At 37.2% G+C, this 25756-nt stretch overlaps 1 protein-coding gene across 10 annotated transcripts in view; it reads right to left on the reverse strand.

Moving 5' to 3' along the window:
- The window catches only part of UTRN (utrophin), a 576638-nt gene that overhangs the window by 75024 nt on the left and 475858 nt on the right, over positions 1-25756 (reverse strand). For all 10 annotated transcript variants that reach the window (XM_050787306.1, XM_050787309.1, XM_050787310.1 and 7 more), the window contains 3 exons: positions 12852-12913; positions 10455-10529; positions 2728-2929 (listed from right to left, as the gene is read on the reverse strand). In XM_050787306.1, coding sequence (XP_050643263.1) covers positions 2728-2929; positions 10455-10529; positions 12852-12913 — 339 coding nt within the window. The remainder of the gene's footprint in view (positions 1-2727; positions 2930-10454; positions 10530-12851; positions 12914-25756) is intronic.

Genomic DNA, 25756 nt, shown 5'->3' on the forward strand with positions numbered 1-25756 from the left:
ACAAGGTACCATTCCTCAGATTCACAGATGTATGAGTCTGTAATGTCCTAATTGGAGGGCAGATAGTAATTTCTATCTGATTCTCAAAATTATTGGTTGAAAAGAGTTAATAACTATTACTTAGATTAAAAAATAAATCACGGTTGTTAGAGAAACCTGGGCAACCAGCTCTGGCCATCTGACACTACTGTCATAAGAGTAACTGTTTTTTCCATAGATTAATCCCCAATACTCTTCTCCAAGATAGAAAGCTACATTGAATGTGCACCATTCTGATCCAGCATGGTCTTTGCCATCTTTCTTTTGCATAGAAGGGAGATTAGTCCTGAAAGATTTTTTTTTTCCTTTGAAATGAAAAATGAGAAATTTTGAGATACTGTCTTTCTAAATGGGAAATAGTGGCAAAGTGTAGCAGTTTCCACATTCCCATTTGATGGTGGGAAGTGGAACTGTGCCAACATTTAACTCCCTAGAATATGAATCATGCCATTTCACACACTGCTTCCTCCCAACCAAGTGGCACTATTCCCTTTAGGCTGTCCGGTGAAAAGAGCATATGTGTGCATTATGCCCTGAACTGTGTCCCCTAAAATTTATAGGTTAAGGTCCTAACTCCTAGTACCTCAGAATGTGACTGCATTTGGAGATAGGGTCTTTAAAGATGTAATTAAGTTAAAATGGGGTCATTAGAGTGTGTCTTAATTTGATATGACTGGTGTCCTTAGAGGAAAAGGAGATGAGCATGCAGCAGACAAGGAAAAATCTTGTGAAGACACAGGGAGAAAACGACCATTTGCAGACCAGAAAGAGTGGCTTCCATAAAGACTCAACCTGGCCAGCACCTGGATCTCACACTCTTAGTGTCTAGAACTTTTAGGAAATAAATTTATCTTGTTGAAGCCATTCAGTCTATCATTCTTTCTTATGGCAGACCCAGAAAACCAAAACAGTATGTCAGAGCCATGGACAATAGAAGGCAACTGAACCTCTTCCCCAGTTCTTCCTTAAAAGGTAGTTCAAGATGTATACCTCTACCATATTCTGTAGGACTGAATGGAGTTCCGAAGTATTCTATGAATTTAGCAATTTTCCTGGGATGTAAAAGTTAAGTTACAGGCTTTGTAGTTAAAATACCTTTGTCCAACTATTTTGGTGAATTTACTATGAAAAAGTATCTTTTGAGGATTTAAATTATTAAAGAGCAACTTAATGGTGGATTAAGGCTAATGGTAATATTTTACCCTAGGAGAACTTAAAATGTGCATTAAAATGAAATGTACTAAAAAATATCGGACAGGGATACTGTAAATCCCATATTCATTATGGTAGCTGAGACTCGTGCTTCAGTGAGTTTCTTAAGAGCCCTCAAGCACACAATGGCTGATTATTTAGAAAGACTTTATTAAGATATTTGTGAACACTGAAAGATAGAAAATATTTTTCTAATTAAAAAAATAGCAAGAGGAGGATAGGGAAAGTTTCATTAATTGATATAAAATTACATATAGGTGGGGGAATAAGTTCTAGTGTTCTGTAGCACTGTAGGGTGAATATAGTAAACAATAATTTATCTCACAGGTTCAAAAGATAGAAGAGAGGATTCTGAATGTTTCCAACATAAAGAAGTAATAAATATTTCAGAACAACAGTTCTAGTTTTCTTTTCTTTTTTTGAGACAGAGTCTGGCTCTGTCACCCAGACTGGAGTGGAGTGGTGCGATCTCAGCTCACTACAACTTTGCCTCCTGGGTTCAAGAGATTCTCCTGCCTCAGCCTCCCAAGTAGCTGAGATTGCAGGTGCCCGCCACCATGTCTGGCTAATTTTTGTATTTTTAGTAGAGAGGGGGTTTCACCATGTTGGTCAGGCTGGTCTCGAACTCCTAACCTCAGGTGATCCACCCCCCCCCCTCGGCTTCCCAAGGATTACAGGCATGAGCCACCGTGCCCGGCCCAGTTCTAGTTTTCTTATTTCATCTTTGCATACTTCAACCCCCTACCAGAACAATGAGTAATTCCTAATGTTTCAGAAATGTCAGCCCACAGTAGGTCTTTCTAGAACTGACTACTTCACAAATGCACTGTCGTTTTCAAAAGGGCCAAAGTAATGGCAAATGAGTTATGCTGGGAGTTGTGAGTGTGCTTTATGTAACAGTGAGTACCTAATTAAATGACAGATATTAAAGTGTCCTGTAGCATAAATTATTTAAAACACCATATATATATACACACACGCACACATAACCACTATGCAAATAAAGCGAATATTAAAAGAGTATCTCGTTCATTGCCATTCAAATCACTCTTCAGTTGGATTACAAAGATTGTAGAGCAGATTATTATGAGCTAATAAATTATTCTAATTCATAACAATAAATAGAAGATTTTTTATTTTGAAAAAAGAAATACTGTGAGACATTATGAAACAAGAAGGAAGTAGGACTTAGCTATATTGTTTCCCTAGCTTCTTGGCAAAGAATACTATAAATTTGACAGTCTTTGTAAATTGAAGCAAAATTTTAAAATGAAAGATACACATTCTTTTTTGTTCTATCGTTTGTTAAGAGTTCAATGATTGTAAAATCATTCATTTTCAACAACAAACATAAATATTTCCACTGGGAAAGTAATTTGAAAGCACTTATTAAAAAATACACTTAAAAATCAGACATTTTCCATTAACATATTTCATTCAATTATTATATTTTAATGAGAAAAAATATAAACTTACGTGTCATAGACATTGAGCAACCAATTGAGACACATATCCACACAGAGTGGAACATTGACCAGGTCCTTATGCATTTGCTCAAGTCCATCATAAGTTGTTGTCAGACAGTTGATGACATCTGGAACACTGAGGAGCTGGTCATTTTGGTTCAGCTTGTGCTGTTTGAAAATTTCATTTGTTGTACTCAACTCTAAGAGATCCACTAACCAGGGGAGAAGAAGGAATGTGTACAGTCATTACATTACATAACAACATAAAAACAAAGGCATTTCTAGTCTCAAGTATTTAGTTTGATTCTTCAATTTAAGAATCTTTCCTTTTTAGCTAAATTTCAGCTTTTAAAGAAACAAACACATTTCTATTCTTACATTTTACCACACTTTCATACTTTTGAATCTGGACTCTGTCGCTACCCAATCTTATCCCATTTTTTGCTCTTTGGAATATTAATTTTTCCTACTTTCTTTTTCCGGTTTTCCCTTTGCCAGGCTCTTTTTGCTTTTAAATGTAGCAAGGCATAAATCTCTCAATCTACTTCAAATGGCAACACATATCAAATATTACACTGCTCTCCTCATCTTAACTCCTGCAAACAGCCTGTGCACTGCTCTCTTCATTCTTTGTATCATAGCCAAACTAATTTGTTCTTAAGCAGTTTTTTTATCATGTACATCATTACACACAAAGTTTACTGAAAAACAGGTTTTGTAGAAAAATAACAGCTCTCCACTGCCTTCTGAATCAAGCCCGATTTATAAGATTGTCACAATCTGGCCATAACCTGATTTACTTCCGATGATGCTCTGACACAGAGGTGACCTGTAGCTAAGAAGAAGTACTAGGGCTTCCCAGGACAGTCCCCACATCCATTAGTCTTCATAAATTTGTTCCCATTCTTACTCTTCATGTGCACCATATCTATGGTAGGCATGGCTGGTGATAGAGCCAGGAGGGTGTGCACAGGAGGCAAACGCAGAGCCCCTGCTCTCAAAGACATACTGATGGCTTTACTAAAAGGAGGAGTAAACATGCCCTATGAGAAGAATATGCAAATTTCTGCTAGAGCTACTACTTCTAGGAGAGGAAGGACAACTGGAAAAGGCTCCCTGGCGGGGTGCGATTTGAAATGGGCCTTGAAAAATGGATAAAATACAAGAGATCCACATGAAGTAAGAAAAGAATTCCAGGTTTAGAGAAGTGCTTGAGAAAAGGCAAGAATTCAATCAAGTCCAGAGGCTCTAAGGAATGGTGGACTGCGGTGTGGGTGATGTGTGGCTTACTCATGAGTGGTGTTTGCCTACAGTGAAACAGGAGAAATGCATGGGCCAGGCACACACTGCCCAAGGGGAGGCCTGCAAAGGCCTGAAGGAGGAGTTTAGATGAAAATGACAAAATCTTTCTTTATTTAATCAATTTTGAGTCATTCATTCACTAACTGAAAACAGACAGACAAAGCAGATTACCAAACTACCATGTATCTATACATTTATTGATTGTAGAGATGACTCTTCCAAATCTAAACATCTGAGTAAGGAAAATTAGAGCCCACATTAACTCAAGGTCTGCTCATAGAAATCAGTTTTTATAAAATTCTTTCTCTGTCTCTGTATTTAAGCTTTTGGCATAAGAAAATTAGACTAGAAGAACTCTAATCTTATTTTTTCTTATTTTTTAACTTTTTAGCATTAAAAAATAAGAGGCAAAGAGAAAATATTTGGTTATATACATATATGTTATATATTTAAATTTTTAGCATTAAAAATAAGAGGCAAAGAGAAAAAATAAGGTTATATACATATAAAACCAACTTCTCTTCGTCTGATGCAAAAACTGTTCTCTCAAAAAAAATGACATATTCTGACAGTTAACTAAAATGAACAAATAGCTTCTTTTGTATTTACCCATTTGTAACCATTCAATAACTACTAATTTTGAATTTTTAAAGACATATATGAAATGTGTCCATGCTAGCTCTCTGACTAACATAGAATTATTTATTTTTTCAAGTTATCTACAAATTAAAAGAACTGCTTTAAACCCGTACAGATTAAATGATTTCAAAAACAACTCAACAGGGAAGACTTTTTTTTTTCTTTTTCTTTTTCTTTTTTTTTTTTAAAAAAAGATAAACATAAAACATACAAGTCTGGATAACGAAACAATTCATTTCCTTCAGATGTCAAATGTATCATTGGTAAACTTAAGCTAATAGCAAAAAAATAAGTCAAATAATCCTCATATGAGTTAGAGATGGTGTCAGAAAAAAACTAAGAACTATTTGGAATTTTCACTGTCATTCTTACCTCGTTTCTTTGCCCTGTACACTTGACTCTTGAACAGCGCAAGTTTGATCTGTGAGGGTCCACCTACACGTGGAGTTTTTCCAATTAAAGTTAACCACTGAGAGTGCCTGCCTCTCCTGCCTCCTCTGCCACCTCCTCTACCCTTTCTGCCTCTGTTACCCCTGAGACAGCAATACCAACCTCTTCTTCCTCCTCCTCAGCTTATTCAACATGAAGTTGACAAAGATGAAGACCCTTTATGATGAGCACTTCCACTTAGTGAATATTAAATATATTTTCTTTTATTATTTTCTTGATATTTTCTTTTCTCTAGCTTACTTTGTTGTAGAGTAAGAGTATACAATACATAGCATATCAAATATGTTTTGACTGTTAATGTTAAGTTTTGGGTGTCAAGGGTCAACTGTACAGTTTTCAATTGTAAACTTCTAGAGGGCAGAAGCAAAGAGCCTGACAAAGGAAAGTGTTTAATAAAGGGCAGTAGCTAGGGAACTACAGCTCCCCACAGACACCAAGGAACATATTCAAATATGGCCAAAAGGCTCAAAGTTTTCTGAATTCCAACATCAATTATGCCAGTAACACAGCACTGCTATTGGATCGCCACATGGCATCAGGTGACAACAGACCAAATTCCAAAAAGTCCATTTCCTGCATCAAGCTGTTCCTGTATTTCTTTCTGAAGTCTCCCTGGTGATACACTCTGTAGCTGTGACACTGATTTGCCACATCCCACAGACTATCATGTCTTCAATTTTTAGTGATTTACTCTGACACTTTGTCTTAGTGCCTAAGTCAAGCACAAATCTTCCTGAAGTGTGTCACATTTACGTACCTTTAAATAACTGACTGCATTTAAATCATAGAAAATTATGATTAAGATTTTCTCGTTTAAAAGGGAGACAAATGACAGCTCAGTCATGTGGTAAATGAAACAAACAGCAGAATCATTTTCTATCCAACTTTCTGACTTTTTCTTTAACCCCACATATAAGGCACAGTGGATGGAATAGAAATGCATCATCATTCTCCTGCTCTGCAAAGCAATGAACACTGTTTAGCACCCAATGTTGGGCTTCTCTGACACTTCTCCAGGTGTCAAGCTATGTAGCCATTCTTTATTTTTTAAATTATTTTGTTATTATTATTTTAGCATTTCCCCTATCTCCTCTTCCCCAGAAATATAGGCAGAGCTCAAGGTTTCACAACTGGCCTTTCACTCTGTGAGCCTGAGGCACTCACTCACTCCCCTTATTTCTGTTATTGCTTCTCTTTGAATGGTTCCAGATTCTCTTTTCTCCTGTTGATCTCCTGCCTCAACACTTGACCTGCGTACCATTGCTCTGATCCCTACAAGAGCTACATAATTCTCTTTCAGGAACCTCTACCCATAAAGGCCTAGCCTTCTTGTCATGATGAAATCCAATCTGCAAACCATGAAATATCCTAACATCCTTCCTTCTTCTACCCTCCACAATTTACCAACTACCCAGTTCCCCCAGTCATCAGTTCTCCCTCAGGCAGCCTTAAAAACCCAGACCCTCATCTCCCTTCCTACAACTCCCAGTCAGCTCAGCCTGGATCATCCTTTGCCTGAACTATTTACCCATTCTCTGTTCTCTGCCCTTTGGTCTTGCTTAGCTATTCCCTAAAGCATACTTCCACCTCTGGCCCTATCTGTAAACTCCCACAATAAAGAAAATGCCTCATGGCTTCCCATTCTACAATGAAAAATATCCAAACATGAAATACAACACAGTAAGAACTTGAGGAACAAAATAGAAAGGAATTTCAGGAAAGAAATGACCTTCAAATTGACCTAAACTAACTTTAAGGAAATTTCTGGATATTGGACAAATAGCTAAGCTATTCCATTCAGACTCTATAAGTTGATGTTCCCTGAACACCATCCACACCTTAATTCTCACACAGATAACTCCTTCCCTTCTTATCCCCAATTAACTGCCTCATGCCTAAATCCCAGGTGCCTTTTATAGCCTGGCTCATATGCCCACTAATCAAGGAAACCTGCCTTCTTCATAATGAGGGGACTCTCTTCCTCCTCAGAATATACTTCTCTTTTGCTTCTCTGCTATTACCTATCACATAAAGTTTCAAAATCAAAATAAAAAGGAATACAGAAAATACATACATGTAGTCTAAAAGAAAATAATAGAACAAATACCCATTAGTCCATCACACAGCTAAAAAAAAATAGAATGTTACCACTATCTTGGAAGCCCTTTGGAAATCCTGCCTAATTACATCCTCTTACAATTACGGGGCTAACCACTAACCTTTGTATTTCATTTTCAGTTTTTAAAAGTGTCTATGTGTCCCTAAATAATAAAGCAGTTAGCTTTGCATGGGTTGAACTACATATAAATGGAACAAAGTGGTAGAAATTTTTTTCTGCTATTTAATTTTTTCATTTAATTTTATAGTTCTAAGATTAAATCATGTTGATGCTGATTACTAGCTCATTGATTTTTGTTGCTGTATTATATTTATAAATATGCCAAATCTGAATAAGTTTACTATTAAAAAATGCTGCTATAAATCTCCTTGGACACGTCTTCTGGCGTACTGCTATATAACCTTCAAACTCAAATCATTCACTCAGTGTGTCCTAAGCAACCCCTGCTCTGTGCCAGAAATTGTCTGAGATCCTAAGTAGAGAAGAACACAGACTTATCCCTCTCATGATGGAGAAGCAAACAATAACTAATAAACAGATTATTAAAAATTATGACTGACACTTTGCCTTAGTGCCTAAATCAAGCACCAGAAGTGTCATCTAAGGAAAAGAACAGTTCTATGAGGAGCCATAGAAAACCTCATTAAAAGAGAGGTGATCTACAACATTGAGACCTACAGGGATGAGTGTACCAGCCAAAGGAAGAACAGAAGTATTAAGCTGGTCCAAAAGTAATTGAGGTTTTCGCCATTACTTTTAATGAAATACCCTAACTTACTTTTAATGGCAAAAACTGCAATTATTTTTGCACCAACCTATACAAAGAGCTAGGACAAGTGCTTTTTAGGCAGGAGGAATGGAATACAGAGTTTGCCATTTCTATCACTAAGTGGATGATGAAATGGTGATACCCCGGTGGAGCAGAGGGAAGGAGGTGGACAGAGAGGTGAGCCAGGCAAAGACCATTCTGTTCTGAGGGCACCAGGAATCTTTTGTAAGCAGGGCATTGGGTCCCTGTGCAACGTTCTCCAAATATGAGTTCCTTGATTGTGAGAATCAAGTCCCTTTATAATATTTTATTTCCTGCACAATCTTGGGGCCCAACAAATAAATGAACAATGACACTGCCCTCTGCCTTATGCTGGGTGGGGATTTGCACATAATGAGAGATAGCCATGACTGAAAGTAGTTCACAGTGGAGACAGGGCAATCCACCTAACATTATTCGAGCACACAAAGGCAAGCACTTGTCACTAAGGTGAGAGAACCTGCTATTACAGGCAATCATAAACTACTGGGAAAACCATGGAGACGGGTAGGATTAGCTTATAAATGTTTCCAAAAGAGGTAAATCTTTAACAGTATTTGGGAGGAATAAAGGGTTATAGGCCATTGCAGAGAAAGGGTCAGGGTATTTCTAGTAAATGGAAAGGAAGGGAGAGGAAGAAGCAGATTAATAATAAACTGGTGAGCTCCAGGAGTGGCCCACAGGCCTTGGCTGGAGGGCAGTGGGAGAAGGCAGTGGGAAAAGTGAAGGCCAGTTGGCTCTGAAAAAAGCACCTCATATACTTGAAATCCAATACAATCTAGCCCTTTTCTAACTGTCATTTAGTTGTTTGTCACTACCAATTTAGTTTAGAAGTTGGAGGAGTCCCTTCTGTTCATCTCAGGTTTGAGGGGAAGAGCTGAGGAGGGGGTTTTTTTCTTTAGGAACCCAAAGAACCAAGAGAAGAAAACACTAAATGTGTTAATATGTTTATCCACCCAGAAGTGTTGTTGAAAACTGGGACCATGTTCATAACGACACAAAGCAGTCTTCTGTCAATGGAAATTTTGTGGCTGAGTCATCTGTCCCCATTTTACAGCTCATCAGGCCTGAGAAGAACTTCCAGACCCATCAGCTGAATCCTGGAGGTGCAGCTGAGCCTCTTTCAAAACTGCTGTCACCACGGACTCCTGCGCAGACCAAACATCCCTTTTGTGTGTTCATAATTTACTTCCTATTCCCTTTTCATTCAACATACTGATCAGTAGCCAGAGGGTGGTGGCTTTCTTTCATTTGTCCTGGTAATTCTGCAACACTTGCTGCAACTACTACAACCTGCTAATTATCTTTGAGGTTCTGTGGATTATGCAAGAGTCAAGGTCATCTCATTCTTCCTTGCATAGACTTATCTGGAGGTGTCTTTCAGCCCTTTAGACCTCTCTTCCATATATAGCTTAAGCTTTTCTTATTTTCAAGCTTTGCATTGCTGTTTTCTCTGAATGACATTATACCTCTCTTTCCTCAACTCTCTTCATGTACCAGCTTAAAATTTATTGCTAATTTCTGTTGACTTTCAAGGAGCAGATTTTTCAACCCTAACATATCATTTTTCAAAGCATAATTTTCAAAGCATCACTGAACTGCCTAGACATATATTAACAGTTAACAAAAGGTAGCAAACAAGAATATTTGGAACTTTTCAATTTACCCTATCTTAAAAGAATAGGTAAATACCACTTTCCATATCAACTATCTGACAAGGCCTAGGGTAGACTCAATCATTAGAACTACAACCACAAATAGAATCCAGGTAGCATAAATCTATATGCTAAGTATTCACATTGCTACTTAATTTAGGTTATTTTGGGGGGAAAATATCCTTTTGATGAAAGGACTGTCACAGAATTCCACTCTGAACACATCCTCCACAGGAAAAATGCATTGATAATACTAAATGTGTCAAGATATATTTAAAAGAAAACAGAGCCTTTTATCTAACTTGTTAAGGTGCCAGTTCAAATTTAGATCAGGAATGTGATTTTTTAGTGTTTCTTTATATACATTTGTCTCGTACAAATTGAGACAAAATGGAACTCTACACTTCCAAATGGGCAAAAGGTACTGAAAACACATGACTTAATACTTTCTTTGATTTAATCCTCTTAAACTGGGTGGCAGCACAATTTTTGAAAAAGCTTTTTACATTACTCCTGTGTTTTGGTTAATTTTGTTCTCCAAGTAAGAATGGCATGTGTTCAGTACTGCACACTGATGGGGCAAGTAATAAAATATTTATAGAAACAAAACCAACTCCTTGAGTGAGGAACACTGAAAACCAGATTAACTCGGCAAACACTCCATCCTCTTCATTTATCTTTCTCTCTCTCTTTTTTTTTTTTTTTTTTAAAAAAAAAAAGGCAATTCAAGTAACAGATTGATTAACTTTGGTAGAATAACTTACAACATAGCGCTTTTTGTAGTCTTCGGATTTTGATTGCTGTACGGTAGGCAGAAAAACGTACATTATTCAGGTCAGCTGAAATAGAAAAAGGAACAATTCGAAGATAGGCTTATTATTGAATATATATTGAATGCCAAGAATGTATTTGGTTACTTTGGATGATGAAAAAATATTATGTCTGCCTGAAATAAAAAGTCTTCTCCCAAATTCCCCAACATGTATCCAAGAAAAAAATTAAATGATCTTAAGGACCATGTTGAGATACATCTCAAAGCAGTGCTACACAGAAAATTCTAAGAAAGTATTTTCAAACAGGTGTCAGGGCTCAGAACATGGTGGGTTGAGTACTTTGAAATGAAGGAGACTGAAAGGCCTCAGAAGTAAGGTCTCTCTGACCTCTGGGTCTCTTGTCTCCTGCCCCTCTTTCTCCTCCCAAAGTGATAAACAGAAATTAGAATTCCTCTTCCCCAACATGGGTCATAAAAACTAGAACTCCTCTTGCCCAAAGCAAGCCATAAAATCTAGCAAGTTCACTGTGACCTTCACCCTTCTCTCCTGAAGATTCTCCTGCAACAGATATCCTGTCCCTACAGGAATATGTGGCAGGGAGAAGCCAAGAAGAATCTGAACAGATAAGCCTTGCTGGAATTCCCTTCTCAGTCTATTATCATTAAATTATACCCTTTCATCCAATCACAATTCAATGCAGTCATCCATTCCTCACTCAATCTAAGTGTAAAAATAGATACTTTTCTCTGTTGTCTTTGAGTCTTCTGAAGGCTCTCATGTCAGGTAAAACTTTGATTAAGTAAATTTCTTGTGCTTTTCTGGTTGACCTGTCTTTTGTTATAGGAGTGTCACTATGACCCTTATGATGGGTGAGAAAAGGTACCACCCCTTTCAGTTCATTGGTAGGAAAAAGAGGAAGGTAATGAAGAGAAAGCACAGCTTATTAAATGCACTGCACAGTAGGCAGAGGGCCCTTTCTTTTTTTCCCAATAAAGGAGATTTTCCTCCAGGGGCATCTGCCCCAAGGACACTTCATTTTCTTCCAGCCACACTGTCCAGCTCACTATCCATGAAGCTCATCTTAATTCTATGTTCCTCCCATCCTGATCGATTTGTTTTTCTGTCCTTTTGCAGATCTCGTTAAAATGATCCTATAATCAATACTCAACTCTTTGGAAACAACAGATATTGCAATTTCTTTCTTTGTCCCCTAAAGACAGAGTATCAGAGATTAGTAGAGTTAAAAGAAAACTCAGATATCATCAAAATTTGCCCCTTGTTTTACAAGCTAAGCAAACCAGTGATATGTCTTTTGTTTGTCCAACTTTTGCAGGACCCTTCACCCACCAAAATAAAAACTCACACAGAAGCCCAATAGTTGAAGAGATTAAAAAGGGGGCATCCCTTTTATTGAAACAGGAGAGAGAGGCTTCAGGTGCTGCTCTTCTCTCCAGCATCTCCTTAGTTACCCAAAGAGAAAACTTTAAAAAAACCCACGGAACCAAACAGAGGAAGTAGGTTAAACAATAAGTTGAAAGCCACATTGCCCTAGAAATTAAAACAAAATCGGAATTCTCATCTGTGTTTTCTTGCATTTTTGTATAAAAATGAATTTAGCTTTTAACAATTTAGACAAATTTAAACAAGGTGAGCTAAGTTGATGACATGTACTAAATAAAAAGTGAGCCAAAAGCAAATTTAAGGCAGTGAATTGAAGTTGGCTATATTGTAACTGTATATTTATGTATATATTTTTGCGTGCAAAGCTGAAGGTTAAGATGACTCAATACGAAGGAGGTAAAACCTACAATTACATTCCTCCCTGTAAATCAAGTCCTTTTGGCTCACATTATTTCAAACCACACAATTCTCCTAAGAAAGGCAATACTTGTTTATTGCATTGCCCTTAGAAGTTTAACTGCTTTTAAATGTCAATGACATGATTCTTTTAACATTAACATGCCATGTAAGAAAAGCTGGTGATTAGCTCCTATTTAAGAATATACAGTTCTCGGCCGGGCACAGTGGTTCATGCCTGTAATCCTAGCACTTTGGGAGGCCGAGGCGGGTGGACTGCCTGAACTCAGGAGTTCGAGACCAGCATGGGCAACATGGTAAAATCGTGTCTCTACTAAAATACAAAAAATTAGCCAGGTGTGGCAGCAGGCGCCTCTGGTCCCAGCTACTCAGGAGGCTGAGAAAGGAGAATTGCTTGAATCCGGGAGGCAGAGGTTGCAGTGAGCCGAGATCACACCACTGCACTCTAGCCTGGGCAACAGAGTGAGACTCTGTCTCAAAAAAAAAAAAAAAAAGAAAGAAAAAAAAAAAGAAAAAGAATACACAGTTCTCAGTTGTTTAGGTTAATTAATTACTATTAATAACACTTACCAAGGGATTGAAAGAGTTCGGTCATTTTAGGATGGTCCCAACAGGTGGTCTGTGTTTGATGGCTGGAAAAAAAAGGTAAAATTGTAAAAATAAACAAAAGATCAAAAAACATCATATAGGCCAAAAAGGAAATACCCAAGTGGAAATGATTTTTTTTCAAATTTTTAAAAATACATGCAAAATTACCCTCATTATGAACCATTCAGAAACCCAATGTCCAATTATTACTTAATATTTGAAACATCGGCCAGGGACAGTGGCTCTTCCTGTAATCCCAGTACTTTGAGAGGCCAAGGCAGGTGGCTCACTTGAGGTCAGGAGTTTGAGACAAGCCTGGCCAACTTGATGAAACCCTGTCTCTACTAAAAATACAAGAAGTAGCCAGGTGCGGTGGCGGTTGCCTGTAGTCCCAGCTACTCAGGAGGGCGAGGTGGAGGAGGTGAGTTTTGGGAGGTGGAGGTTGCAGTGAGCCAAGATCCTTTCACTGCACTCTAGCCTGGGTGACAGAGTAAGACACTATCTCAAAAAAAAAAATTAATAATAAATTTTAGCTAGGTGTGGTGCCTCACATCTATAATCCCAACACTTTGGGAGCCTGAGATGGGAGCCCAGGAGTTTGACACCAGCTGGGCAACATAGCGAGACCTCATCTCTCTATACAAAAGTTTTTTATAAAATTTTTTAATAATAAATTTCATTTGAGCAACTACATTGTGAAAAGACAAATGAAATTTTTTGCTTTGCCTATTTCAAACAGAATTGAAACTAAAAATTAAAACCTAGATATAAAATGTGACTGTCACGAACCCTTGGGCCTTGACTTGATGTGGCCAGATCAATGCAGGCTCCAGAATACACCCATATCTGTTAAGCAGATGTAGATATCATTCAGAACAAATCCTCCAACAGCAGAAGTAGTGCTGTGAGAGTCACTACCCTTTAGAAGTCTCGTCAGATTTCCAAAGGCTGCAGAAACAAGTTTAATCTGAATGACATCATCCCACAATCTATGGAGCCTCCCTCCTCTTCTACCTTGAGTCGAACCATCCTCTGTGCAAATCTACCCTTTCTTCTCTTCATGTGTATCTGGATTCCCCGCTCCCCTCAGGCAAGTGTCTCTTGCCACTTTGACTCGGTGTTCCTCTTCTCAGCTTCCTCCCATTAACCAGTATTATTATTTTCTATATGTATTAAACTATTTTCCTCATGTTCTTCACTTTAAAAGCAAGTTGTATACTTTCTCTGTTTCTGTAAATTTCCAAACTAATTCATACGTTAGATGGAACTTTTGGGGTAATAAACTGAGATTAAAACATAAATGGAATGCTTCAATTAAGTTTCTTAGGTAAACAGTTCATGACTTTGTGGGTCAGTGGCCTTACATTTAAAAAGAGTTAACTGCCCCTTATCTAGGTCAGGGTATATTAATAACATAATAGTGCTCCAAAGACTTCTTAAATGACACCTAGTTCTTATAAAATTATTTAGTAAGTTAAATGAACCAGCATAGTACCTAAGACAGTGATATTACAACATTCATAAAATCAAATTCAAGAGAAATTAGTTTTTAAGCCTATGTAATATATCAAAAACTGGGGCATGTCACTGGGAAAAGAACATCATCACTGTTACATACACACAGGTAACAAAAACCCCAAATAACTCAAACTTACCTTTGAAAAATATTTAAAGTGTGTATTTGCAATTCGGTATGTATCCTGGAAATATTAGCAACTGGGTATGTATCCTGGAAATTCCAAGCTCTCAAACAAAATAATATAACTACAATGTGAAGATCTGTCTTAGAAAAAGGTGGAAAGTTGTCTGGCTCCTCTACCCAGATTCTTGACTTCAATGCAGAGACAAATACTTCTACTTCATAGTCCACTACCGAACACCAACAAAACCATTCCACCCTTTTGGTTTGATGGTAGTGATACTATCCAAATTGCTCCAAAGCCCATGGAGTGGGTACTGAAGTTGTTTGACCTAAATTCTTGGTATTCATCATTAGGCTCAGAGCTTTACAGAAATGCAGAGTCTCAGAAAAATTTCCTCCCTATCACCAACAAGTATGGAAGGATTTGCTGATGAGGTAATGCAATTCCAGTAAGGCATCATGGGCTCCCGGTCTGAGAGAACTTACTAGGATTCATCGATCTCTTGTCTTCTCTTTCAGGGAATTTCAATCCCCATGACAACAGTATTGTCCAGAGACAGACATCCCATCATGAAGGAGCAAACCAAGGCTCAAGAACCAAACTAAAGCCATCGGTCATGTAGAGCCAGACGTTACACTTAAACAACAAATATGCTTTCTCTGGAATTACAGGTGTGGGTCTTCACCTCACACAGCCTCTATATAATCACAAGAGGAAAATACCACTATTTCTCAGTCAGGCTGAGAACTGAGAATTCAAGGTGAACACCACTTGCTAATGGCTCTTTTTAGTGAAACCACTATTGAGAGCTGAGGGGAACACACACATTTGGCAAACAGATGGAGGGAGGGAACGGGCATCTCCCTTTGTGAATTCAATACCAGTTGATTCATTAGGCAGAACTGCCAACACAGAAAATAAATACAGCCTCTGGTTACAAAAGTATAACTGCCGCTTACCAAACAACAGAAATAAAAAAACAGGAGATGCAGTTGGCTGCTGGTTTGTTGTTTTTTTTTTTTTTAAAGTCAGGGGAGAAGGTTAAAGCAAAATTCACAATGAACCCAAAGGCTTAAAGTATTTGAACAGCTGGATAGCTCAGCTCCTCTTGCCAAAATGCCTGAAGTTCTCCCAGAGTAGGCAACCAAAACAGAATAGTAGCATTTTACCCCAAAATAACAACAGCTTGGGTTCTAATTAATCTCAAATATGAACAGGGAGTGGGACTTCATATTGTGCAGCTTGATAAGCTCTAAAATAAAATTATGATTTTATTACTAAAAATCCTCTTTTTAAAAGGCAACAGCCATGGGAATCTATCCAACAATTAAAATTAAAAAAATAAAAAATAAAAACCCAACAAAGTAGCAATTAACAGTTAAGTACAAAATCACATGAAGCAAACAATAGTGAGAACATGTGACATGTAACTAGGCTGGCCAGCCATCCAGTTTTGCCTGTGGAGGGAAAAATTGTGAAGGTCTTTGCTGTGGGCAAAAAATCAGTGGGTATCCTGTAAAGCTTAAATTCTCTTTGAGCTATTTTAAGCTCTGCAAACTGAAGAAAACAGATAGTAATGCAAATGATTTCTGTCCATATAAATGCAAATTGTGCCCAGGGGAATGCAATTGATTACTGTCCTGTGGATATTGACCAGTTTGTCAGCTTTGCGTCCAGAGGTAAACTCATTTTAGCATCCCTAATCTGACTATAAATAGGTGACACTTTGTATTCTCTTTGGAACCTATTATAACTTCTTACTGGTTCCCTTATTATGAGTTAAATGAAACATGCTCTTTTTGTATTCATAAAAGAGTCAAGATTTTTTTGCCTATTTTGAAAACTATACTTCAAGCAGCATAAATCCTGCTTTATACTAGATTGTATACAGGAATTGTACATCAGCATCCTGGTATAATTATTAAAAGTGCCCCCTTACTCTGAAGTGCCCCAGCTGGGATAACATATAATCTCTGCATTTTATGGACTTTATCAAAATATTAAGCCCATAAGGTTAAGAAGTAGTATATCCCTCCACCTATTATTATTCATAACAATGTGTACTGATAAGTCACAGAAAGTAAAATACAAATAATATAAGATTGTAGCACCAACAAATAAAACAAAAAAAGTTGTGCTGCAATACTGCCTAATATGTAACACAATGAACCAACAGCAAAGGACATGCACTTTTGATAGACTGGTAAAATATTGATTTCTGGGCAAAGGACTGCTCTGGGGAAGATACTTCTTAAACCCATTTGTCCTCATTAGAGTGGTCTGATATTTTTCCATGAAATCTTAAAGGATGATCAGAAGGCATCCTGCTTGTCCAAAAACTGACACTTACCAAATATACTTGTTACTAGCTATCCAATTTTATGCTTACAACTGGATTTTGTGAGGTTTGCTATATATCATTCCATTCCAATTATAATTATAAAGGCATATAACATAACAAAACTAAAGATGAGTTAAGTAAAAATACAAATGTGGGGACAAGAACTATGTATATTGCCCTGAGATAAGACAATCACAGAAAGAAAAGTATTTCTTCTTTGCTGTGCAAAGTAAAATATAACATACTAGGTCAGGATGTATTATATTAATCACAGTAATAACATGCTACTTGAGTGCTCAATTTGTACCAAGTAAACTTTTTTGGATAAACTTTTTCTATGTGTAAATTCAATTTGGATTACAATTCTGTGATTTGGGTGACAATACTGTCTCCATCTCACAGATGAAAAAAACTAGGGCAGAGAGTGCTTAGATAACTTGCCTGAGGTCCTATAGTAAGTAATAGAAACAAGATTTAAAGAGATAGTCTCATTTTAAGCCTAGACTCTTGATATGGAAGTATATTTGCATAATTAAGGTTTTAAAATATTTCTTGATGAATCTGTCCAAATTTGAGTCCATGGTCTATCATTAGAATCATTACAAATAACTTCATCTCCCTTGCTTCTCTCTCACCCCTTGCCAAGCCTGGATCAGCTCAATTACTTGCCTACTCTGGACCTGAGCAGCTGTGGATAAAAAAACTGGAGAAAATCACTCAACAGACAGACTTGTTTTACTTTAAATATGTGATTTCAAACCTCAAATGTCCAACTCCTGGCAACTGCACTACATTCCCTAATAAACTTGCCTTCCCAAACTCCAAAACAGAAATTCACTACTGCTATCTCTCTCCCCAAACTGGTTTCTTTCTCTGCCTTAGTATCATTTCACTTTATCTCACGCTTCATTGAAAACCTAAATACCACTAGATGAGGACTCTTTTCTCTCTCCACCAACTCAGGAAACCTCCCTCCATCTGCCAGTTTGTCATCCTCTCCCCCCTTTAACTGAGAAATTATCCCCCTTCTTACTAAAGGCCAATTCTTCCCAACGATTTCTTAAAAATTTCTTATGCTGCACTGTCAACCCCTCTTTCAAGAAGACTATCCTTTGTAGAATATAAATGTTTACAACGTGCCATCCTTAAACACACAAACACACACACGCACACACACACCTACCTCAAATCTACATTTTCTGCTAGTTATCACCTTTTTTCTCTCCTTCACAGACAAAATTCACCGATGAGTAGTGTACCACATCTACTTCCTCGTGTCCCATTCACCACTCAAGCCACTTCTGTTTGGCTTCTATCTTTTCTCCTGCATTCAAACTGGTCCTACAAATATTAGCTATGAACTCCATGGTGCCAAGTGGAGTGGCCATGCCTCAGGATGGGGAAAAATAAGAGACGAGAAACACTGTAAATAAGTCATATAGTGTATTAGAAGGTGGGAGGTGCTATGAGAAAACCAGAAGTCTCCAGAAAAGGAAGTTGACACAAGCAAAATACAGGTTCTGTTAACATCTACTTTATGTACACTTATAGAAGTTAGATATATACAGCAATCAGGCATGAGCTCCCAACTAATCAATTTTGCATTCGGCTGCCTAAAGTATGAAGAGTGAAAACAAATGTTGGCAATCTGATATGACATCATTTATTTGAGTAACACCTTCTTAAAGATCTGAGAGGTGATATACTTACTTTGGAATTTATAATCTTTTCAGTCCTTGTTTCACCCAAGACTAGAACATAGGAAGAATGTGGAGTACCCTCATCAATAACATCGATTCTCACTCTGTGCATGTGCTTGTGTGTGGGTGTGGGTTTGGGTGTGGGTATATGTGCCTGTGTGGAAAAGCCCCTGGGGAGAGGATGGAGGTAATGGGTGAGAAAGCTGCAGGAGTAACTTATATATTCCTCAGGTTATACTCAACTTCCTCATCCACTCACAAACACTGTCTACAGTCCTCTAAGCTTTTAAAGGCAGGAAATCCACATACTTTTAGAAAAAAAAAATTAACTTAAGAGAAAAGTTAAGAAGTGTAGAGGTCAGGACTTCAAGAAAAAAAAAAAAAAACATTCTGTCAAAATTCAAATAAGATATATGATCCCACTTGATAGTAGGTACTGTAAAAGTTTAGAGTCTTCCTTAAAAATGCCATTAGTATCTCATGATAATGAAGACAGGAGGCAGGAAGACAACATCGTAAATAATGAATAATTCTGTAGGATTTGACTATAAAAGGCATTTAGGCTGGGCACAGTGGCTTATGACTGTAATTCCAGCATTTGGGGAGGCCAAGGCAGGAGGACTGTTTCAGGTCAGGAGTTTGAGACCAGCCTGGGCAACATAGCAAGACTCCATCTCTAAAAAAACATCCAATTAGCTGGGCCTGGTGGCATGTACCTGTAGTCCCAGCTACTCAGGAGGCTGAGGCAGGAGGATTACTTGAGGCCAGGAGTACAAAACTCCAATAAGCCATGGTTGCACCACTGCACTCTGGCCTGGGCAACAGAGTGAGACCCTGTCTCTTAAACAAGTAACACTTAAAATAATTTCACACTCAGGAGTAGATTTAAAGATACAAACATGGAAAGGACTATATAAAAATAAGCTACCATATCATACACCCCAAAATACAAGATGTCAATATTGCATTTTTGACTAATAGAACCATTGTTACAAAACAATAAGGCAAAGTTTATTTGTGTTTGTTTTTAAATAAAGTAGTAGAATTAATGATCAAAACTGATGTGCCTATGTGCGAGGGGAGGGATAGGTGATAATTGTCTTGAGGGTACTAGATTGTCTAGAAATACAAACATGTAAATACTCAGTAAACCCAGGGGAGCCTCTAGCTTGATAATATTTCTACATGAGCCCAGAATTCATAGGGAACCCCACCTCCCACCCAACCCTACCCTCATCTCCCTGACTCTCAAACTGGGGAGATTCAGACCAACAGCCAAATTCCTGTAGGTCACTGGTTGTTGCACTGGCCCTGGGGAGCCTTGCATGCCCCTATCTGAAGGTGTTAACACCAGGACTATGTTCCCACAACAGTTGAGGGGATCACTGTATCCCTTAAGTTTGCTTTTAAAAGCTGGATTTGTAGCTTTTAGCTTTTTATTTTAAGATAAATTACTACTTTATCTCTTTCTTTTATGTATTTTTAAAAGCAGGGATTAATTACTTCTAATTTTTTCTATATGGTTATATGAAATATTTTACTGTATTATTTTACTTTATAATCAGCATATTTCTATTTATTTTACAATTTTAAACATTATTACTTCTGTACTTTTGCTAATTGCAATGGCAGTTTTAAAAATTTGATCTTTATAGAGTATAGGTATTTTTTTCCCTCTCTGAATGGCCCCACAGTGATCCTACCTAGATTGTATGGTAGAACTCTACTAACTGTATCCCTTACCCTAAAATTCAAATTGCCCAGTAAGGCTGATGGTGCCATTATAATGCAATAGAGTTGGGTAATCTAGAAGATTCCAAGCCAAAATACTACTCCATGGCCCAACAACATGTAGATTAATGGCAGTGAAGGTGATATTTTAAGTCCTGAACTACCTAATGTCTCTCAAAGACAATGTCAATTCCACCTAAATTACCTCAATTAACTAGGACACCAGTAATACATAAGATTTCTTCGCAGTGATGGTTTGCTGGCTGCTGCAGGGCAGGCTTTCTGCTGTTTGGATTTTTAGTTAGCCAAGGTATGCTTATGCTCATTTATCTGAAGCCCCTCCAAGCCCAGGACTTTAGTGATCCTAAGGTACTTACATTCTTTCATAGATCAATTTTGTTCTTACCTCCCCATCAGCAGAGTTGGCCCAGTGAGTTTTAAATATTTATTTTCAATAAAAACAGAGTCACAGACTATTAGAAAAACAGACTCTCCAGTACATTTTTCTTATGCTTCTATTTCATTTATTTCTTTATCATTAAAACCAAAACCACAAGCTCCACTTCTGGAAAGAGATTCAAAGTGTGGCCCAACAGTTCTTCACTTAAAAAACTGGAACCGAAAAGATACCATCCCTCATCTTCACGGAAGAGGGAAGGCAGAAATAAAGACTGCTGTAGGGGCCCTTTTGGAGAGAGCTATCTTTATTTTTTCATTGTTAATTATACCTTTGTTATGGGTTTATTCTGTTCTGGGATAAGTTTTCTATAACCTTTAATGATAAAATGCTTTATGTTAATTCTTTGCAGTTGCTGTTACACATACTTTGTTAGCTTTCATTTTCCTGTTAGGTTGAGTATTTGGAGATTGCCTTGCTGATAACTCCTCTCTGCCCTTCTTTAGGGAAGGACTATTTCTCCTGTATTGCCTAAGCTGGTACACACTTCTTCTAAAGAAATATGCATGAATTCTCTCCTCTAGACGGTATGTGTAGTTCAGCCAAGACAAGTTTATATAATCTACACAAATGAACTGTATGACTGAGATAAAGATCAACTACTCGCTCCCCAAGATTTTACAACTATTACAAACTTCATTTCCTTTCAGTTACTGAAGGATTAGGGGAGGTAGAGGGTGGCCTTGGGAAATGAGAGGGGGTCTAAAAGAGCTTTGCAGGATTATCAATAATGGACACAAGAATAGAAAATAAAAGTAAAAAGAGAGATGTAATAAATTGAGGATAATCTTCATTTGAATCCTCTCAAAGAGGGAGTTAGAACAAGGGAAAGAAATGTTAAGACTGCGAATTTTATAGATATAGACAAGCTTATGCTGGTTATATTTTGCAATATTGAGGAATGTCAGTTTTAGAAAATGTGACATGCATGGTGTATATATAACCAGAGGTTACTAATATGTTCATAATGAAAGCTGTGTGTTGTGTGATATTGTACATTGTATTTAGGGTTCTATGAAGAATTAACGTGCGCACTTCAGACTCCAGTGGGAAAAACCAAGCTATAGAATTGTTAAATTGTGATGGTGACACCTTGTCACAAGAACAGAATAGTCAACCTTAGCAAAACTAAAGGCTTACTGAAAAGTCAACAACTCAGGCTTTAGAGAAGATGTCATAAGGAAAAAGGAAAACCTTATTTCCTAACTATACCTTACTAAATTCTGTTAAATACTGCGACTTACCAACAGGCCAGATGTATAGAGAACCATCTGTGTTTCAAGTCCCTTAGGACTTACAAGCCAGCTTTGTTGGCCATCTTACCCACAGATACTTAAATCTACCCATTGACAGAAATCTTCGGACCATGTGAATGGGGAAAGACAGAGGAAGGCCAAAGAATATGTTTCCCCACCTCAGAGCTCCTCTCAATGTCCAACTGGCAAGGACTGTGGGAATGACATCTTCCTATCTATGAAAAAGCACCTTTCTCCATTACCAGACCACAGTGTGAAACTGCTTTAAACATTTAGAAAATAGATCCTCCTGTAGAAATTAGCCTATGGAAAAGCCTACACAAGGGCAGGGTGGAGTACTGGAAAAAGCATGGGCTTTGTCCTTGGACGGCTGGGCGCAGTTGCTGGCACATAGGAGGTGCATAGTAAATGGTAACCAGTCTACAGTATGAAAGAAAAGATGTTTGCTCATACTTTCTCCACTACTATCCTCCTTCCTAAATATAATGCTTCATCCTGTTCAAAGTTTCCATGGGACTAAAAACTTCCATCCTCTGACTCAACTAATATTGGGGCCAGGACACAGCACCGCATAGTGATCAGGAGTTCAGGAGCTGTAGACAATCCCTGGGTTTGAACACTAGCTCTTCTACTTACCGGCTATGTAATCTCAAGCAAGCTGTAAGTGTGCTTATTAACTACTTTTAATGCAGTTATTGATAATTCATTAAGCCTTATCCGTAAATGCGGGTAATTATAGTACCTATACTTCACTTGGCTAATGAGAGAATTAAAAGTGATCATCTATGCACAAGATTCAGCACAGCACCTGGCAAATGACTGTTCAAAAATGTAATTTATTACAATGATCATTATTATTTCCCACAGCAAATATTTATTATTATTATATGTTACATTATTTCTGTGGCAAACTGAGAAGTGGTGAATTTTACATGATTAATGTGATGCATTAAGAAAGTTCAGCCGAACCCAAAGCTTTCATTCCTCTTATCCCTCATACTCCCTGGAAGTTAACTTTTAGCTGAGGAAATGAACAACTTGTGCAAAATACATAACCAAAAATTTACAATGAGAGAGATCTGGCTTTTACGGCAGATTATCGTATATTGTGAAGGCAGCAAGAACCATTTTAAATTTTCTTTTCCTCTGTCTTTTTTTTTTTTTTTAAAGGAGACAGAGTTTCACTCTGTCACCCATACTGTAGTGCAGTGGTGTGATCATGACTCACTGCAGTCTTGACTTCCTGGGCTCAAGTGATCCGCCCACCTCAGCCTCCTGAGTAGCTGGGACTATAGGTGCATGTTACCATGCTCCGCTAATTTTTTGTAGAGATAGGGTTTTGTCATGTTGCTCAGGCTGGTCTCGAACTCCTGGAGGCAAGCAATCCACCTGCTTCGGCCTCCCAAGCATTAGGATTATAAGCATGCGCCACTGCACCCAGCCCCATTTTAAATGTTCTTAAACCCTGAATACAATGAGCTCTCACTGCACTATACTAGGAGAAAAGAAATCACTAGGTCGGTTTCAGAAAGTCTACCTTAGGGGCAGCAAATAAAATTTTCGAATGTTAGTATTAACTCAGGATATTAACAAATAGAGGGATTTATACTATATAGACTAGTTTTTAACTTAAGATATTAATAAATTGAGGGATTTATATTATATAGACTAGTTTTAACTTAAGATATTAATGAATAGAGGGATTTACACTATATAGACTCTTTCAGTTCAGATTTATATTCTATCATTTTCTACACACATGAGTCATGGAGCCACCGTAGTGCACTTCAAAATATTAATAAGGAATTACCTAGAGAGACAGAAATGCAGTGGGAAGCCAGCAAAGTGGGTTTTAAGTGATCTATAAAATTAAAATATGACATAAAAATAATTTGTTCTTCCTAGTCTCCTTTCAACTTTCTGGCCATATTTTAACAGTGAATACATAGATGATATACTTAAACATCGAAAACATTGAATATTTCTACCTGAATATTATTTTTTGTTGGCCATAAACATTCTAAATTTGCCCCAGGGAATTCTCCTTGCATGGCAATCATGCGAAATTTGTTTTAAACATTTTTCTTCTACTTTTGAAGTCATGCAAAGGGAAGTGTATATTAAAAGCTTTTTCATTCACCGTTTGCTTGGTTATTAATTTGGGAATTAAACTTTGTTTTCATAACAATTCTTCACACATAAATACTGGCTTTTATAACTCTAACTTCAGAATTTGATGTTCCTTCTTCATGAGGAAATAAACTGTTAAATTACACAATGAAAGATCCTGGTTAAACAAGTTTTGTGAAAATGGGAAATTGCTATATACAAATGGGCACATTTCTAAAAATTTGAAAGACTTAAAAGACATTTAACACTAAAACTACATATATTTTAAACAATCCAATCTTTTACTGGTGATGGAGAAGATTTTTTAGACTGCTACAGTCCTAAACGTTATTATTTAAAATACTGGCCATCATTATATTATATCTATTTTCCAGAGCTGGTAATAGTGCTCTAGCCAATGGGAAGCCAGGTAAAGCTAACTTTTACTCTGCCAATCTGCCCCATAAGAACTCTGCCCCATAAGAACAAGAACACAATCCTATTAGATCCTTCCAAAATTATAAACATTTTGAACTAGAGAAATTCTGATTTAGACAATTTAATTCTCAGTCGTATATAATTAACCTGAACATACGGAAATTCATTTTTAAAAAAGAGCTAAAATTAAGGATGGACTTTAAAAGTGCCAAACCACACAGATAATCATGATAGAAACATAAAGCAAGAGATTTAATATTTTCTTTATCTAGTAAAATCCATATACTAGATCCAGTTTGCATTTTTAAAAAATCAGATGATAAAGGATTCTAAGTCAATTCAATAAGTAATTAATTTCAATTAATTTGCATGACCTTCTTGAGTTTTGTATAGTACATGCATTAATTTTCTATTGCTGCTACAAAAAAGTCTCCCTGGGATAAAATCAAAGTTGATAGGGCTGTATTCCTTCTCTGGAGGTTCTAAGAGAGAATCCCATTTCTTTGCCTTTTCCAGATTCTAGAAGTTGACTGCATTTAAGGATCATGTCCGCTTCCTTTACCTTCCAAGCTAGTAGCTAGCATCCTCAAATCTCTCTTTGTCTCCTCTGCCACTCTTAAAGGCCACTGGGATTACATTAAACCCATCAGGATAATCCAGAATAATCTCCCTAATTAAAGGTCAGTTGATTTGCAACCTTAATTCCATTTACGACCTTAATTCTCCCTTGCTATGTAACCAAATATTTTCATAGGTACCAGGGATTAGGATGCAGGCATCTTTCGGGGGTTGGGAGCAGTTATTATTTTGCCTACCACAGTACATCAGATTTATATCTAAATTTGTAATACTAAATTCAAGTCAATATTCACCCAAGCGAATTAAAGTTCTCTAATACTATTACTATTATTATTGTTATAATGTACAATAAAAATGTAAACAGTTTTAAAGGTTTTCAGTTAGACAATCACATCTTCTTTCACTAGAGACATGCCAACTTATCCAGCGTCTGACCTCTTCCCATTCTTACGTGGGCAAATTTGACACCAATCAATTGCTTCAATACCTTGTTTTCAACTCAGTTCACAACTCAGTGCATTGTAGGTTATACACTGATAAAAATATTAAACTCCCATAAGATAATATAATATATATTGCTTATTATATTTATTATATATTAGGCAAACCTGTTTTTTACTCTGAGCTTACATC

The sequence above is a fragment of the Macaca thibetana genome, chromosome 4 (genome assembly GCF_024542745.1).
Source record: "Macaca thibetana thibetana isolate TM-01 chromosome 4, ASM2454274v1, whole genome shotgun sequence".
Taxonomy (NCBI): domain Eukaryota; kingdom Metazoa; phylum Chordata; class Mammalia; order Primates; family Cercopithecidae; genus Macaca; species Macaca thibetana.